Source organism: Erinaceus europaeus, chromosome 7, assembly GCF_950295315.1.
Source record: "Erinaceus europaeus chromosome 7, mEriEur2.1, whole genome shotgun sequence".
NCBI classification, from domain to species: domain Eukaryota; kingdom Metazoa; phylum Chordata; class Mammalia; order Eulipotyphla; family Erinaceidae; genus Erinaceus; species Erinaceus europaeus.
The window spans coordinates 26,622,430-26,639,175 of record NC_080168.1 but is presented as its reverse complement, the minus strand read 5'-3'; the positions used below and the strand labels follow the sequence as shown (position 1 = coordinate 26,639,175).

The 16,746-nt window shown below is 39.6% G+C and overlaps 2 protein-coding genes across 7 annotated transcripts in view; one reads left to right on the top strand and one right to left on the bottom strand.

Annotated features, from left to right (window-relative positions):
• The window catches only part of CREB1 (cAMP responsive element binding protein 1), a 65,572-nt gene extending 63,632 nt beyond the window's left edge, over window positions 1–1,940 (top strand). For all 6 annotated transcript variants that reach the window (XM_060194034.1, XM_007520186.3, XM_060194035.1 and 3 more), the window contains one exon: window positions 365–1,940. In XM_060194034.1, the coding sequence (XP_060050017.1) occupies window positions 365–509 (145 nt within the window). In that variant the 3' untranslated portion in view covers window positions 510–1,940. The remainder of the gene's footprint in view (window positions 1–364) is intronic.
• METTL21A (methyltransferase 21A, HSPA lysine) overlaps window positions 1–16,746 on the bottom strand; it is a 131,379-nt gene that overhangs the window by 101,770 nt on the left and 12,863 nt on the right. The window lies entirely within an intron of this gene.

The following is a 16,746-nucleotide window of genomic DNA, read 5'->3' as shown; positions in this document are numbered from 1 at the left end:
AAGTAAAGATAATTTAAAATTTTTTTTAAAAAAAAAGGAAATGTTCTTCAATTGCAATGGGTCGTAACTGTCCCTGTCTCTGTCATGGATGATAGTAATGCGGTTTTATTTAGCTAGCTAGCTAGTTAGTTATACTCTTTGGTATATTAAAATTGAAATTTTAGTGTAAGGCAATTACCAAGTCTGTAATTGTTCTGTAAACAGTCTTGAGAAAACTGATCATTTTTCCAAATGTCTAATCTATAGTGTACTAAAATATTTGTTTCTTTGAACAAATTCCGTAACAGAAAGAAAAAATAACTCCGCTCCAAAATTGATTATGTAGAAACATTGTCTGATTTTTCTGATTGTCTTTTGTTTATAGGGAAGCAGCACGTGAGTGTCGTAGAAAGAAGAAAGAATATGTGAAATGTTTAGAAAACAGAGTGGCAGTCCTTGAAAATCAAAACAAGACATTAATTGAGGAACTAAAAGCACTTAAGGACCTTTACTGCCACAAATCAGATTAATTTGGGATTTAAATTTTCACCTGTGAGAAGAGACTGGCTTGGCCACAAACAGAAAGACAAAATAAACATTTTATTTTCTAAACATTTCTTTTTTTCTATGCGCAAAACTGCCTGAAAGCAGCCACAGAATTTCATTCATTAGTGCTCTTGCATCAAACTGTGAATGTCTCAACACCTGCCTCCACTTCTTCCCTCAAGAAATTTTCAGCGCCAGGAATCATGAAGACTTCTGCTTCTCACTCCCCACCCTCGTCAAGAAGTCCTAATTTGTTTACTTAAAAAGTGATGGGGGAAAGGAGGAAAAGAAAATCTTTTTTAAATGATTTCAAGGTTTGTGCTGAGCTCCTTGATTGCCTTAGGGACAGACTTACCCCAGACCTTTGAGCTGATGTAATGTGTTGGCCGCATGCGCAAAGTAAGTAAGGTGTGATGAAGAAATGTTGATTGCCAAACTGACGTGTGTCTTCACATCTCCATTGTGAATTATGTATGACTGTCAAGATACCCTCTTAAAAAAAACAAACCAGTTTTAGGATGGTGTTGAAGCTAAGAATGAATTCAGAGCGCTTTCTATGTACATTCCCTTCCTCAATACTGAAAGATGTGTCCTTAATTCTTAGAGACATTTTGTATTAACTACAGCTCTTCCAATAGGGCAGTTGTTGCTTCTTAATTCAGTTCTGTATGTGTTCAACATTTCTGAATACATTAAAAGAAGTAACCAACTGGATGAAAAAGCATGGTATTTTACTTTTAAATCAAATCAAAGTAAATAAAGATACAAAGCTTGTTTTAGTTAATATCAAATTCTTAGTAAAAGCTACTCACTAGCACACCAGGGTTTTGGGTTATATAACAAGTTTTTTAAATAAGTGTGTGTGTTTTTTTTTTGTCATCGCCTTCAAAAATATTTATATTGTCACTCGTTTACTTAGAAATCTATTTCTAATTATGACTGTTCCCCTTTGCACTTACATTATGCTACCAACAGGAAAGCCTTCAAGATGTCAAATAAAGCAGAGTGATAAATTCATTTATAAAAATGAACTGTGTTGTAGAAAAATACTGATTTTAAGTTTTCACAGTATTAGCACGCCTTTAACAGTACTACTAGTGAAGACTATAGTTCTTGAAGTACAGGAGAAGTAATATTCAGGTGTATTTTAATGACTGCTGTACTAAAATATTTAGATTGTCATTCTTGGGGGGGGGTTCTTTGAAAACCTTTTTGTTTCCTAGTATCCTGCATTGTCATTTTATAAAGGAGCTACTTGTTTTAACTCCTGACCCTGGCAGTCTGTATTTGTATGTATCATACAGTATCTCCAACACTGCTTTAGTTATCACTCACTTTATTTACTAATCCTAATAAAATTTTAATTTACCCCTTAAAGAAAAATAAGACTAAAGTGGATTTGGAAAATTGGAGACTAACAAAGAGTCTAGAAAATGAATGTTTAATATTTGATTATGAGTTAGTTTAAAAGTTAAAATTTTAATGTGTTAATAAAATACTCAGATATGAGTATCAGTTTGGGTCCCTTTTGGAAACTAAGATTTTTAAATTAATATTTGGAAATAGTGTATTTTTGCTTGTAACAAATCATTATCTTTTTTCAAGGATGAACAGAGTTTATGAAGGAATGTCATTCTAAGAATTCAGTGATATAGTCTTATATTTGGACAATTCACCAGTCTCAAGAAGGCTTTCAGACAACCATAAAGTTTGATGTTTATCCTGCTGGACTAATGGGGAAAGTTGTAGCATAAACATTACTTGTAACCCAGCATGGATATGTCATTTTCTAAAACTGGTTTAACAGAAACCAAATAATACTAATAATCACTTCTTTTCACACTCTAGAATTCTTTTTAATGAGTCAAAATTGCGAAATTGAACCTTTTGATTGTCCTAAGCATTTATAAATGACAATTGCCTGGTATCTAGCAAGTTGTATTTTCTACCATAAACAGTCATCACAAATTAAGACTATTTAATCAGAAAATTGGTGGAACTCTTATTCCCTAATCAATCAAGGCAATCACATGCATATTAAGTTCTTAGATTTGTAAGCAGGGGCTTATGTATAAGTTACAGGAGATTCTTTGCACCTAGAGCATGATTGCACTGGCTTAAAGACAGTTATACTTAGAGGTGAGGTAAGAAAATGTATTCTGTTGCTAAACCTGTTTCGAATCATTGGGGAGACTTGAAGATTTCAGTTTATATAGATAGAAATCAAGCATCTTTTGTGCAGACTTTTTTTAAAAATGAGGATGGGGGTGTTTGTTTTTAAGCATGCAATTTTGAGAATCTTTATTAAGAAAATGATGTAATAACAATAATAATAAAAAAATCTCGTAGCCAAGAACTGTGGCCACATCACCAGTAATAAATATCCTTTCCTCTTTGTTGGCCAAAAGGAAATGAAAATGTCATTATAGGAATCTGTATATATGCTACTGATTTGCCTAGAAAAATAGCAAGTTTGGTATTGCTCACTTTGCAACTATAGGGCCATGTGGCACTTTTATCTATAGGACAGATTAACTCTAATAAAGAAGAAGTGGGAGGGGTTTATTTTTGATATATTACTCTTGTGAGTTTTCAAGCTTTGATAGTGTTTAACTGAAATGTGGTTTGGAAAGGGCTAGATCCAATATGTTGACATTATTAAATACTGGTGTCAGATATAATTTTAAATGTTTTCTTTTTCAAACTCTCAAGTACCATCTTGGCAATTAGAAATATTGTCAAAGGTGCTCTGTTCATTTAGATATCTTGGAGAAATGGCATTTGTATAATACATGTGTACATATTTAAATATACAGTATATAATCTGGAGCTCTGAGAGCTCTTAAGTCAGGAATGCTGAGTATTATAGTATATTGAGGTCAGATGAAATTTTACATTTTTGTGTGTTTTATTGCATTCTTTTTGGTAGTTTCTTGGACTGTATTACTCCAGCACTCGATTTTGTTTTTCTTCTGATTTTCTCCCAAGCATTTACTTTTTTTTTTATTCTTGTTTTCCTTTGGCTTAACACTTAAAATATGTTACTAGTCAATTGAAACCCCCACCACTAAAAATATATATATGTAAGTATTTAGCTTTTATGCTTTGTCTCTGGCAGCTATAACAGTGGTGAGAACATTCTGTGATAGTTTCTAAAAGACACCACTGATTTCCCAAGTCATCCTGGGGAGGGATTTTGGTGTTCTCATTTGAGCAGGGATTTTTGACAAGAAATGTGTTTGGGGGATAGGTCAGCAGCAGCGCTAGTATCTGAAAGCACAATACCAGTCAGACAGGCTGTCCAATCAGAAGTCATCTGGCTGAAGTTTGTCTCTTGTCTCTTGGGCCTAATCTCTACTACTATTTCAACCACTTGAGACAATGTGGGAATCATACAAAGGCTTAGAAGAAACAATTTTGTTTAAACCAGTAAACTTAGATTTACTTGAAGTGACTTCAATCTGGATTTCTTAATAATTTAAAGTTATTTTTATCCTGTGATCAGCTCCAGTCACCTTTTAGCATATATTGGTCTCTTTATTTTGAAGATTTAAAAGACTGCTTCATTTGCAGGATTAAAATGTTAACATCTTACAGTGAAGATTTGATAGCAAATTGGATTGTAGAGACAGTGATTCTATCTATACCTTTCTTTTGAGCAATTTTCATCAGGCTTCATTTTGTTGCCTGAAAACCATAGGTATATTGTTTCCCATTGACCTAGTATGAAAGTTGTGTGTATGTATATATATATATTATTTGGATTATATTTACATTATATTCTTTGTAAATGTAAACATGCACTTTTAAAATGACCCAGGTTTGGGTATTAGCAACTTGAGAAACTCCCTTATCAATTATTAACTGGCTTTTCATGTCTTTCTTCTCTTCAAATCATGTGACCATTTTTATGGAAGTTTTTACCATTGATTAAAATATTTCAGCACCTAGTGGCTAGCCTTAAAAATCACTATAAAATAGCAGGAAACTAGATTGGACCAGGCTCTATTAATTACAGGATGGGCTTGAATTCTCTTTTTCATCATAAATAATGGTAGGAGGAAAAGCAACTGAACTGAGTTAATGTTTCTAATTTTAAATGAAATTTTTATCCTACCCCAACATTAATGCTGTCTGTAGGATGTCAAGATAGCAGTAAACTTGTGCAGAACTATCAGAGGGTTTTTGTGACTGTAAAAGGTAACTATTGTCATCATTGTGATCCTGTTACATTAAAGAAGTGCTGCCTAAATCTGAGTGATCACAGATGACAAGGGAGAAAGTGAAGTAAACCCATAGGTGAAGAGTTGTACAAAGCACAACTAGAACTTATTGTTAGATGGCTTATCTACATCTTGAATATTTTAAATGTTGGTAAGTTGACTACACAGTCACTGTATAACCTAGGGACTGGTTTCTTTGACTTTAGAATCAATGGCTAGAAGAGGCACTAATCCCTGAGGGGTTGAACATATCATGAAGCTGAGACAGTATGGAAGAAATTCAAAATAATATCAAACAGGGTGCTGAAGTTCCATCTGTCTCATCTTATGATAAGTTCTTTATTGATCAGTGAATGTAACTCAAGCCTTTGTATGTGTCCTCAGGGGGCGGACAGACTTTAAGAGGGACCAGATGACATTTGGTGGGATTCTATTTCAGGTGTTTTAGCTTGAAATTTATTTAAAAAATAAATAAATAAAAATGGGGGGGGAGGAATCTGTGAAGCAAGTTGATACTATAGACAGGCAGAGCCGTTTTAGCACAGAAAGAAAAATATTGACCCGTCTGCATTCTGGTACTATGGGTGCAGGTCCTTGCTGCGTATTACATGATACGTTGCAAATTTTCTCACCAGCAAGTCAAAAGAAAAGGAACGATTTTCAGAAAAGGTCTTTGAAAAGGGTCAAATAGTGGGAAGTTACAATTTCCATGTTTTATATGGGCATTACTCAATGCTTGTCCACGAAAGTGGTATTTCCAAATTTATGCCTGAAGAGCATCTCAGAGATGTGAGAATTAAATCAGAGGTAGTTTAAAGACTGGTAGGGAAGGAAGAAAATCCCTGCACAGAGTGATGTTGCATTAGTCGGCCAAGTGAAACCCATCTGTCGTCGTCTGGGGGAAGCTTTATTTTCCTGATTTTTTTAATTGAATTGGTTAATGCTTTATCAATGTCTTTTTATCCAGCTGCCACTCCAGTTTGTGTACGTAATAAAATTATTTATATTAAGTCGGGGAATAATTTGTTGCTATTTTTCTGTATCAGTTGATGAGGGGTGGCAAAGAAGAGTGCTAGTTAGCAGTTTTCCATGTAAAAATTGTTCCCAACTAATCTGTCTGCTTTGTCACTTATCATCCCCAACCACAAGAGGAGTTTTTTCTAATCTAAATGTATCACTTGAAACTTTTTAGAAACAAAATAATCAGGGAAGTTTCTAGAGAGAAAGGTGTTTGTTTTGTTTTGTTTTCCTTTAGATTGGGGTAAATAATACCTCTCCCTCCCCCACAACCCCCAACTATCAGCACAAAACAGGGTATTGACTTTTGACTCTGATGTTGCTATTGGAGTTGAATACTAAATAACTATTAATGAGGGAAATGTATTGCTAATACATTTCTACATTCTAGAAACACCCCTGTTTTAATTTTTTAACCTAAATCTTTTTTGTGCTTTATGTAAAAAGAAAAATGTACTGAGTTACAATGCATTTTATTAACACTATGTACATATTAGCTGCTTTGTGTTCAGAATGGTAGCAATTGCTTTGTATATTAAAGTGATCCTTGTGAATTTGTGAACAATTGTCATAAAGTGCTTTTTCTTACTGTAATCTTTGTCGTATCAACTGTCATAATGCCCTTTTTACACAAACATTTATGTGCAGTCACATAAACAAGCTTTTAAAAACTCTGGAAGTCTCTTTTTTGGGGGCTGGGCTCTCTATCTTCCTAGATGTGTTAAGCTTTCTTGGAGCTTGTTGCCTTTGTTAAATGACTGTATCCTATGCTTGTGTCGCACAGCAACAAGAAATTAAATCAAGCAATAAGAACATATTTTCAGTTACTTGGTTGTTCTTAGTACTACTGTTTTTCCAAAGTAAGTCTGAACAGTTCCTGTTTGAAGACCTGATGTTACTGCCCTACTCAGACAATCAGCTGCCCTGCTGTTTCTGTTGTAGACTAACACCACCATCACCTCAGGCAGAACTGCTTTCATCCTAATTCACGTTCCTCTCAATTCCTCTTTATTGCTATTTTTTGTTTGGTTTTGTGCATTTTAATTTCTTCACCTCTTAAGCACACCAGCCAACAAAGAGTTTAGAAATCTAATGAAAACAACCAAAGAGGAAAAGTTATTTCTAGAACTTTTGAGTGCTATATTTGTTTCAAAGGTTTCGAATTTTTTTATTATTATTTGATAGAGACAGCCAGAAATTGATAGGGGAGGGAGAGACAAACAGACACCTGCAGCCCTACTTCGCCACTCACAAAGCTTTCCCCCTTCAAGTGGGGACCAGGGCTCAAACCTGGGAATTTGTGCATTGTGACGTGTTCTCAACCAGGTGCACCACCACCTGGCCCCTCAAAGATTTATTAATGAGAAGCAGAGCGTCACTCTGGCACATGATGTCAGGGCTTGAATTTGAGAACTAGTGCTTGGGAGTAACGCCTTATCCACCATGGCACCTCCACCACAACTCTTTGTTTTTAATTAATGTGTAATTCACATAATACAAATGGCATTAAAGTGAACGACTTCTTGCACTCAAGAGTGCTACCTCCTATATCCAATTATAAAAATATTTTCATTGTAACTCTCTTCCTTTCCACCTTTTCCTCCCAGTCTCTGACAGCAGCCAATCTGTTCTGTTTCTGTATGTAGATATTCTGGATACTTAACAGAAATCAGAATCATACAATGTGACCTTTTGTGTTTAGCTTAAATGCTTTTTGAGGCTCCTCCACAAAAGAGGTTCATTAACACCAGTGCTTCCTTTTGTGGCTGTGTGAACAGTCATGCACAATGATGGGTGTTTTGTGAAATGCGTCTTTAGACAGTTTTGTCATGTCAATGTCCGTAGTATAACAACACATCTAGGCAGCCTACTGCGTCGGTCATAAGTCGCCACATAACTACCACTTGGGTTTCCATTTGGGCCTATGAATAGTTCTGTTATGAAGCCATGTGTCTTGTTAGTTTCCCTGTCTTCAGTTACTTTGCGTGTTGATACATACGTGTGGTACTGCAAGGTCATATGGTAACTAACTTGCATAGCGACTACACCATTTCACATTCCTACATGAAGTTCCCAATTTCTCTGTTACATTTGCACACTTGCTTTTTCACACACAACCCTCCTCACAGGTGTAAACCTCACTGTGGATTTGATGTGGATGGAGTTCCTTAATGACCGCTGTTGAATGTGTCTTCATATGCTCTATTACTGATCTATCTTCCTTGGGGAAATTTTTGTCTTACTGTTAAATTTTGTGACTTTCTAGTATACCCTGGGTACTCGACCCTTATTTGGATATTTACATGTATTTTTTTTTTAAGTTTTAAAGGCACTACAAACATTTGAACAAGCTAACCTATATGATGGGCAAGCAGCAAAAAGCCTCTAAACATTATTAGGAATCTGCTAAAATAATGTAAAATCTGTTGGTAAGTATTCCTATAACAAGCTAAAGTCAAGTTTTTTAGGCAAAATTAAAAAAATGTGTAAAAGCCACAACTAGCCGCCTTCTGCAAGGTTATTAGGTAGGTAGGCGGGCCTATCTTCCCTCACCTCTGCTATACTATTCCTAATCTCAGGTTATTCTCATCAATAGTTTTTCAAGATACTGTCCTTCGTTGTGTTGCTAATTGTATAACTGTTCTTGTATAAAGAAAAACATAACATGATTTATTTTTTTAAATTTATTTATTGGATAGAGACAGCCAGACATCAAGAGGGAAGGGGGGGATAGAGAGGAAGACAGACACCTGCAGCACTGCTTCACCACTCGGGAAGCTTTCCCCCTGCAGGTGGGGGCCAAGGACTCGAACCTGGGTCCTTGCACACTGTAACGTGCGCTCAACCAGGTGCACTACCACCTGGCCCCTAAGCTGATTTTTAAAACAAAAATAAACTGAGCTAAGTAATCAGCTTGCAGAGAAAAAAAAGCTGAGGACTGCTCTGGTTTTCTTGCAGTTCATGTCTGGACCAGTCTTCAGATTGCCAGGACAGGTTTCTCTATACTTAGCTGCAGTGGCTCCCCTCATCCTGGCCTGTGTGTTTGCTCCACATTCTCTTTAAATAAGTCTTAGGGGGCTGGGTGGTGACACACCTGGTTGAGTTCACAAGGACACGGGTTCAAGCCCCTACTCCTTGCCTGCAGGAGTAAAGCTTCGTGAGCGGTGAAGCAGGACTGCAGGCGTCTTTCTCCTCTTATCTCCCCCTCCCCTCACGATTTCTGGCTGTCTCTATCCAATAAAGAAAAAGATAATAAAATATTTTAAATAAGTACTTTTTTTTTCTCCTCCAGGGTTATTGCTGGGCTCGGTGTCTGCACCATGAATCCACCCCTCCTGGAGGTCATTTTCCCCCCCTTTGTTGCCCTTCTTGTTGTAGCCTCCTTGTGGCCATTATTATTGCCATTGTTGATGTTGTTCGTTGTTGGACAGGACAGAGAGAAATGGAGAGAGGAGGGGAAGACAGAGAGGGGGAGAGAAAGACACCTGCAGACCTGCTTCACCGCCTGTGAAGCGACTCCCCTGCAGGTGGGGAACTGGGGGCTCGAACCGGGATCCTTACGCCGGTCCCTGCGCTTTGCGCCACGTGCGCTTAACCCACTGCGCCACTGCCGGACCCCACATTTATTTTTAAAATAAGTTATTTTTATTGATTTTAAAAACATTTTATTCTTAAAATGTTAAAAGGTTAAAATGTTAAATTCTTAAAAGGTAGGGGAGTCGGGCAATAGCGCAGTGGCTTAAGTGCACGTGGCACAAAGCACAAGGACCGGCATAAGGATCCCAGTTCGAGCCCCCGGCTCCCCACCTTCAGGGGAGTCACTTCACAGGCAGTGAAACAGGTCTGCAGGTGTCTATCTTTCTCTCCCCCTCTCTGTCTTCCCCTCCTCTCTCCATTTCTCTCTTGTCCTATCCAACAACTACGACATCATTAACAATAACTACAAGGGCAACAAAAGGGAATAAATTTTTTTTTAAAAAAAAAGAAAGGAACTGAGATAGGTGGAGAGAGAGAGAGACCCGTAGCACTGCAGCACTTGTGAAGCTTCCCACCTGAAGGTGAGAAGGGGGGGGGGGTTGTTGAACACAGGTCCTTAGGGTGCATGGCCAGATGTGCGCTCGACTGGGTGCACCACCACCCAATCCCAGGCTGACTTTTTCACTTAGGGAAAGACACCATTTCACCAAAGCTTCCCCCGTTGGGGTGGGGAACAGGATTACAGCTGTTCCTTGTATGTGGCAAAGTGGGCACTTCCCCTCGTGAGAGCTCCTGCCATCCTTTGCCTGGTTCTATCCAGGTAGAGGTCTTGGAGAGCAGTCAAAGTGACGGTGGTTTCTGCCCCTTTATTGCATGTCATGTTTACCTGTATCTAGGACCTCTGTATACTCCCATACTGAGTTCATTATAAAGCAATTTTAAATACTTGAAGTTTTATTTTCTTGAGAGCTGACAAGAAAATGGCTTCTGCTTCTACATAAGTCTTGATAAATTTGCTATCTGTACTTTATATTTTGCTCTCCCCATTATGTTGCTCAAGGAGAGAGAAACAGAAAATAAGCCATTAAATAAGCAGTTTTATTTAAGTAACTGTTAACAAAGGAATCTATTTTCCATGAATAGAAAAAAAAATTTTCTTGAACTTGTATGAAGGGGGCATTCTTATTATTTGAAGTATAAACATGAGTACATCTGTCTTCCGGGAATATAAGTTGTATTTGATGAAATAAAACATTCTAGTGTTGTTATTCTGCCCTGACAGAGTCTTCAGTCTAGTGTGCAATTTATTTAGAGAGATCAGTGAGGTTAGCTGAAGTGGGAGATAGACCGCTCTGCTATTTTTTTTTTAAGTATTTATTCCCTTTTGTTGCCCTTGTTTTTTATTGTTGTAGTTATTATTGATGTCGTCGTTGTTGCATAGGACAGAGAGAAATGGAGAGAGGAGGGGAAGACAGAGAGGGGAGAGAGAAAGACAGCTACCCACAGGCCCGCTTCACCGCCTGTGAAGCGATTTCCCCTACCGGTGGGGAGCCGGGGGCTCGAACCGGGATTCTAACTCCAGTCCCTGTGCTTTGCGCCGCATGCGCTTAACCCGCTGCGCTACTGCCCAACTCCCGACCGCTCTGCTATTTTAACAGCCTGGGTTCAAGCCTTCAGTATACAGCATGGGGAAAGCTTCTGTACTATGCTCTCACTCGCTCTCTCTCCCTGTCATCTTAAAAAAAAAAAAAAAGTATGGCAAAGCCCTACAAACAATGAACGTAGTAAGTTGGACAAAGTATTTTGATCAATTAAAATTACAATCCTCTTGTATGAAAGAACAAAGGTTCTACTAGAAACTATTTGGATATGGCAGCAGGGCTTCTGGTAGTTCCATAATAAAGTAAAACATTATTAAGAGGTGACTAGCTGAGGCCAGGGAGTGGCGTGCACCTGGCGGAGCACACAAGTTACCTATCAGGTAGGACACAAGCAGTGAAGCAGTGCTACAGGTAGGTGTCTCTCTTTCCCTACCTCATCCTTCCATCTCAATTTTTCTGTCTTATCAAATGAAATAAAAAAAATTAAAAAGAGGCAATCAACTTAGAAAATATCTTCCTTTATAGTAATGCTTCTAAGAACCTAATATCAGGCATATATATTTTTTTATTAGATAAAAGACGAGAAATTGAGAGAGGAGGGGGATACAGAGAGGAAAAGACACCTGCAGCCCTCCTTCACCACTTAGGAAGTTTCCCCCATGCAGGTGGGGACCAGGGGCTTGAACCCAGATCCTGTGCACTGTGAACTGATCCCTGTGCACTCAACCAGGTGCCCACCGCCTGGCCCCTACATACATTTTTTTTTTTTTGCTCAGCTCTGGCTATAGTGTTTTAGGGTGTTGAACCTGGGACTTTGGAGACTCAGGCTTGAGAGTCTCTTTGCATACATCTTATTTGCACATACATCTTAATATATCTGCAAGGGGCCAAGCAGTGGTGCACGCGTTAATATATGCACAAGGACACAGGTTCAAGCCCTTGGTCCCCACCTTCAGATAGGAATTTTTTTTTAATTTCTTTATTGGGGGATTAATGTTTTACATTCAACAGTATATGTAAATATGTTTTCTTTGTTGTTGAGTTACAGATAGGTATCTTAATGAACTGTGAAACAGTGCTGCAGATACCTTTTATTAATTAATGTCTCTAAATTTATTGGGTAGAGACAGCCATAAACTGGGAATGTAGAGGAGACAGACACCTGCAGCACTGCATCACCATTTGCAAAGCTTCCCCTCTACCTGTGGGGACTGGCAGCTCGAACCTGGGTCCTTGTGCATTGTAACGTGCACTCAACACCTGGCCCTGGAGGTGTCTTTATCTCCCATTCCATCTCGATTTCACTGTCCCTATCCAAAGTAAATAAATAGGTAAGTAAATAATTTATGTTAGCTGCAGTATTTTTCATTTGTTAAAGTATTTATTATTTATTCTCTTTTGTTGCCCTGGTTGTTTTATTATTATTGTTGTTGATGATGTCATTGTTGGATAGGACAGAGAGAAATGGAGAGAGGAGGGGAAGACAGAGACGGGGAGAGAAAGATAGACACCTGCAGACCTGCTTTACCGCTTGTGAAGCGACCCCCTGCAGGTGGGGAGCCGGGGCTCCAACCGGGATCCTTATGCCGGTCCTCATTGAGCTTTGCGCCATATTTGCTTAACAGTATTTTCTATTTTTTTTAAATATTTATTTATTCCCTTTTGTTGCCCTTGTTTTGTTGTAGTTATTGTTGATATTGATGTCGTCGTTGTTGGATAGGACAGAGAGAAATGGAGAGAGGAGGGGAAGACAGAGAGGGGGAGAGAAAGACAGACACCTGCAGACCTGCTTCACCGCCTGTGAAGCAACTCCCCTGTTGCTTCAGGTGGGAAGCCGGGGGCTCGAACCGAAGCAGGATCCTTATGCAGGTCCTTGTACTTCATGCCGCATGCACTTAACCGCTGCACTACCGCCCGACTCCCAGTATTTTTCATTTTTAAGATTCCATATTGTAGGGGGAGTTGGGCAGTAGCTCAGCGAGTTAAGCGCACATGGTGCAAAGCGCAAGGACTGAAGCGCAAGTACCCGCGTAAGGATCCCCACCTGCGGGGGAGGGGGCGGGTGGTTGCTTTGGGTGGTGAAGCAGGTCTGCAGGTGTCTTTCTCTCCCCCTCTCTGTCTTCCCCTCCTCTCTCCATTTCTATCCTATCCAACAACAATAATAACTACAACAATAAAACAAGGGCAACAAAAGGGAATATTTTTAAAAATTAAAAAAAAATTCCATATGGGAAAGTGACTTTTTAAAAGTACATTTATTTAGTTATTGGGACAAGGGGAGACCAAAACATCACTCTGGCACATACAATGCTTCCAAAACCTTACCCACTGTGCCACCTCCCATGCAGTGTCAGAGTGACTTTCATATGAGATGAGTGAGAGAGAAAGTCACAGCGTCACTTCAGTAAGTGTGGCTCCAGGGACTGATCCACGAGCCTCAGTCATACAAATCCTACACTCTCCCCTCTGAGCTATTTCCTCAACCACTAATACTCAGCATTTAGCCGGGGAAGTTACTGATGATGCACTAAACAAACTGACAGCTTTCATGGAGTTTTTTTAAAAAAGATTTTATTTATTTATTCATGAGAAAGATAGGAGGAGAGAAAGAGCCTGACATCACTCTGGTACATGTGCTGCCAGAGATTGAACTTGGACTTCCTGCTTGAGAGTCCAGTGCTTTATCCACTGCACCACCTCCTGGACCATGTTTTAATGGAGTTTTAATAAAGAATATATTTTTCTTATTTTTCTTTTAATTAGGTAAGACAGAAATTGAGAGGACAGGGAGATGGAAGGAGAGAAAGACATCTGCAGACCTGCTTCATCACTTGTGAAGCAGACCCCCTACAGTAGGGGAGCGGGGGGGGGGGTGGGGGGGGAGCTCAAACGCTAGCCTTTGTGCTTGGTAATATGTATACTTAGCTGGGTGTGCCACTACTTGGCCCCCAAAGATACTTATTTTTCTATTTTTTTTTATTGCCACTAGGGCTGCTGCAGAACTTGGTTCCTGCGTGATGAATCCACTGCTCCTGGTAGCCAATATATTAGTTTTACTTTTCTTTCTTTTTCTTTTTTTTTTTTTTTTTGATAGACAGAAATTGAGAGAGGAGGGTGAGATAGAGAGGAAGAGAGACATCTGCAGCACTGCTTCACCACACATGAAGCTTTCCCCCCTGTGGATGGGAAGCAGGGGCTTGAACTCTGATCCTTACACATGGTAACGTGTCCACGTTGCCAGGTGCACCACCTCCTAGGTCAAGTACAGGAAATTGACATGTCTTTTGTTTTTTTTGCCTCCAGGTTTATTGCTGGGGCTCAGTGCCTAAACTACAAATTCACTGCTCCTGATGGCCATTTTTTTCCATTTCTTTTTTATAGGATAGGACAGAGAGAAATTGAGAGACGAGAGAAATTATGAAGCGACTCCTTGCAGGTGGAGAACTGAGAGTTCGAACCAGGGTCCTTGTGCATTGTACTATGTGTACTTAACCCCGTGTGCCACCGTCTGACTCCCCATGTGTCTGTCCTTGAGGACAAAACAAACAAACTTAAAATGCACATTTATAGACTAGACTAAGCCAAATGAAAAATATGGAACAATAGGGCTTTTTCTTTTTTTTTTGTCTCCGGGATTATTGCAGGCTCAGTGCCTACACTATGAATCCACTGCTCCTGGAGGCCATCCCCCCCCCCCCTTTTTGTTGCTTTTGTTGTTGATAGGACAGAGAGAAATCAAGAGAGGAGAGGAGACAGAGAGGGGGAGAGAAAGATAGACACCTGCAGACCTGCTTCACTGCCTGTGAAGTGCAGGCTCCTCCCTTGCAGGTGGGGAGCCGGGGGCTCGAACCAAGATCTTTATGCTGGTCCTTGAACTTTGCTGCCATGTGCGCTTAACCTACTGCGCCACAGCCCAGCCCCCACAGACATTTGTAGTGAGCTTCTGCATACTAGCCAGGTTGGCTTTGTGTCTTTCCCTGCTTCACCCTCACATACACAGAGTCCCACGTGTGCACACACCCAGAGCCCTGAAGCACTTGTTTCTCCAGCTTCTGTGAATACTAGTGGCTGATGACTCAGCCAAGTCCCTCCCCTGTTACTGTCTTTAGCCCAAGAGTATGCCCCTCCCATGCAGTGACTGATTCCAACACAAAGCTAAAGGCCTCATGCCCTGGCCTTAACATGGCACAACTACAGGGTCATGCCAGCTCTGAAGAGTAAACTGGGGACTTTCCTGACTGCATCAAAGCTCAACTTTTCTCTTTCCTGGCACTACATCTTCTCATCCTTCAGAGTCAGATCTTTTTTTTTTTTTCTTTGCCTTTAGAGTTATTGCTGGGGCTTAGAGCCTGCACTATGAATCCACTAATCCTGTGGCCATTTTTTCCCCTTTATTTTATTTTTCTTTTATTATTATTTTTTTATAGGGCAGATACTGAGAGGGAGAGAAGACAGAGAGGGCGAGAGAAAGATAAAGACACATGCAGACCTGCTTCACCACTTATGAAGTGACCTCCCTGCAGATGGGGAGCTGGGGGCTGGAACTGGGATCCTTGCACGGGTCCTTGTACTTCCCACTATGTTCAATTAACCCAGTGTGCCAAGGCCTGGCCCCTGAGCCAGAATCTTTAAAGCTTCCCGCATTTAAATTGCCTACACTCTACATCCTCTGTCACTAAGTTTATTTCTCCGGGTACCTGTGATATTTTAAAAACCCAAGCCAAGATAAGGCATTTAATTTGTAAGGACAAGGGAAAAAAATTATAATGCACTCAGCCCTGGTTTTTTTTTTTTTTTTTTTTTTTTTCCTTTTACAATAGCATGGCTCAACTCTGGCATTTAGCAGTATTTGGGGCTGAATCTGAGGCCTTGGGTGTCTCACGCTTGAAAGGCTTTTGCATAACCATTGTGCTATCTATCTCCACAGCCTCTGACTCTTAAGTTAGTAATTGATCCAAATGTAACCAGATCCCCTGCCTGGTTTATTTGGTAGAAAATCCAGGCATTATGCTGAAGCTCTTCTCCATCCCAGCCCAAACCATTTTAATACCTTTTCCTAAACCTGTGAAGTTAATAGAGCTAAAAACTCAACTAAGACATTCATTTCTAATAATAGAAATTAAACTGATCAGGCTGGGGAGATAGCTTAGTGGTGATGCAACAGCCTCTCATGCCTGAGGCACAAAAGATTCCAGGTTTGATCCCCAGCACCACCAGAAACCCGAGCTGAGCAGTGCTCTGGTAAAAACTAAAAAATGAAATGAAGGGAGTCGGGCTGTAGAGCAGTAGGTTAAGCGCAGGTGGCGCTAAGCACAAGGACCCGCATAAGGATCCTGGTTCAAGCCCTGGCTCCCCACCTGCAAGGGTGCTGCTTCACAAGCTGTGAAACAGGTCTGCAGGTGTCTTTCTCTCCCTCTTTCTGTCTTCCCCCTCCCCTCTCCATTTCTCTCTGTCCTATCCAATAACAATGACAACAATAATAACTACAACAATAAAACAACAAGGGCAACAAAAGGGAATAAATAAATAAAAATAAATATATTAAAAAAAATTTTTTTTAATGAAATGAAAATAATTTTTTTAAAAAATGGGACTGGCCTTCATTACAGTGCCAGTGGTCCAATGTACAGGACTTAGTGTACTTGTTTTACTGCCGTCTATGTTTGTAGTACACTGCTACACAGTCTAAGCACTTGGTAAGCTGTAGCTGTTTACATTCACGGGCATTTAGTGGAGGAGTATGTTGAACAGGTACATGATAGAATGAGGGGACTTTTAACTGGTCTCTATTAAAGTGATATATGTGTCACGCTTGAAGGTTCAATCCCCACCACCACATCTACCCTATGACTTATGACAGATATTCTTTTTTAAAAAAATTTTTATTTTATTCTGTAATTTTC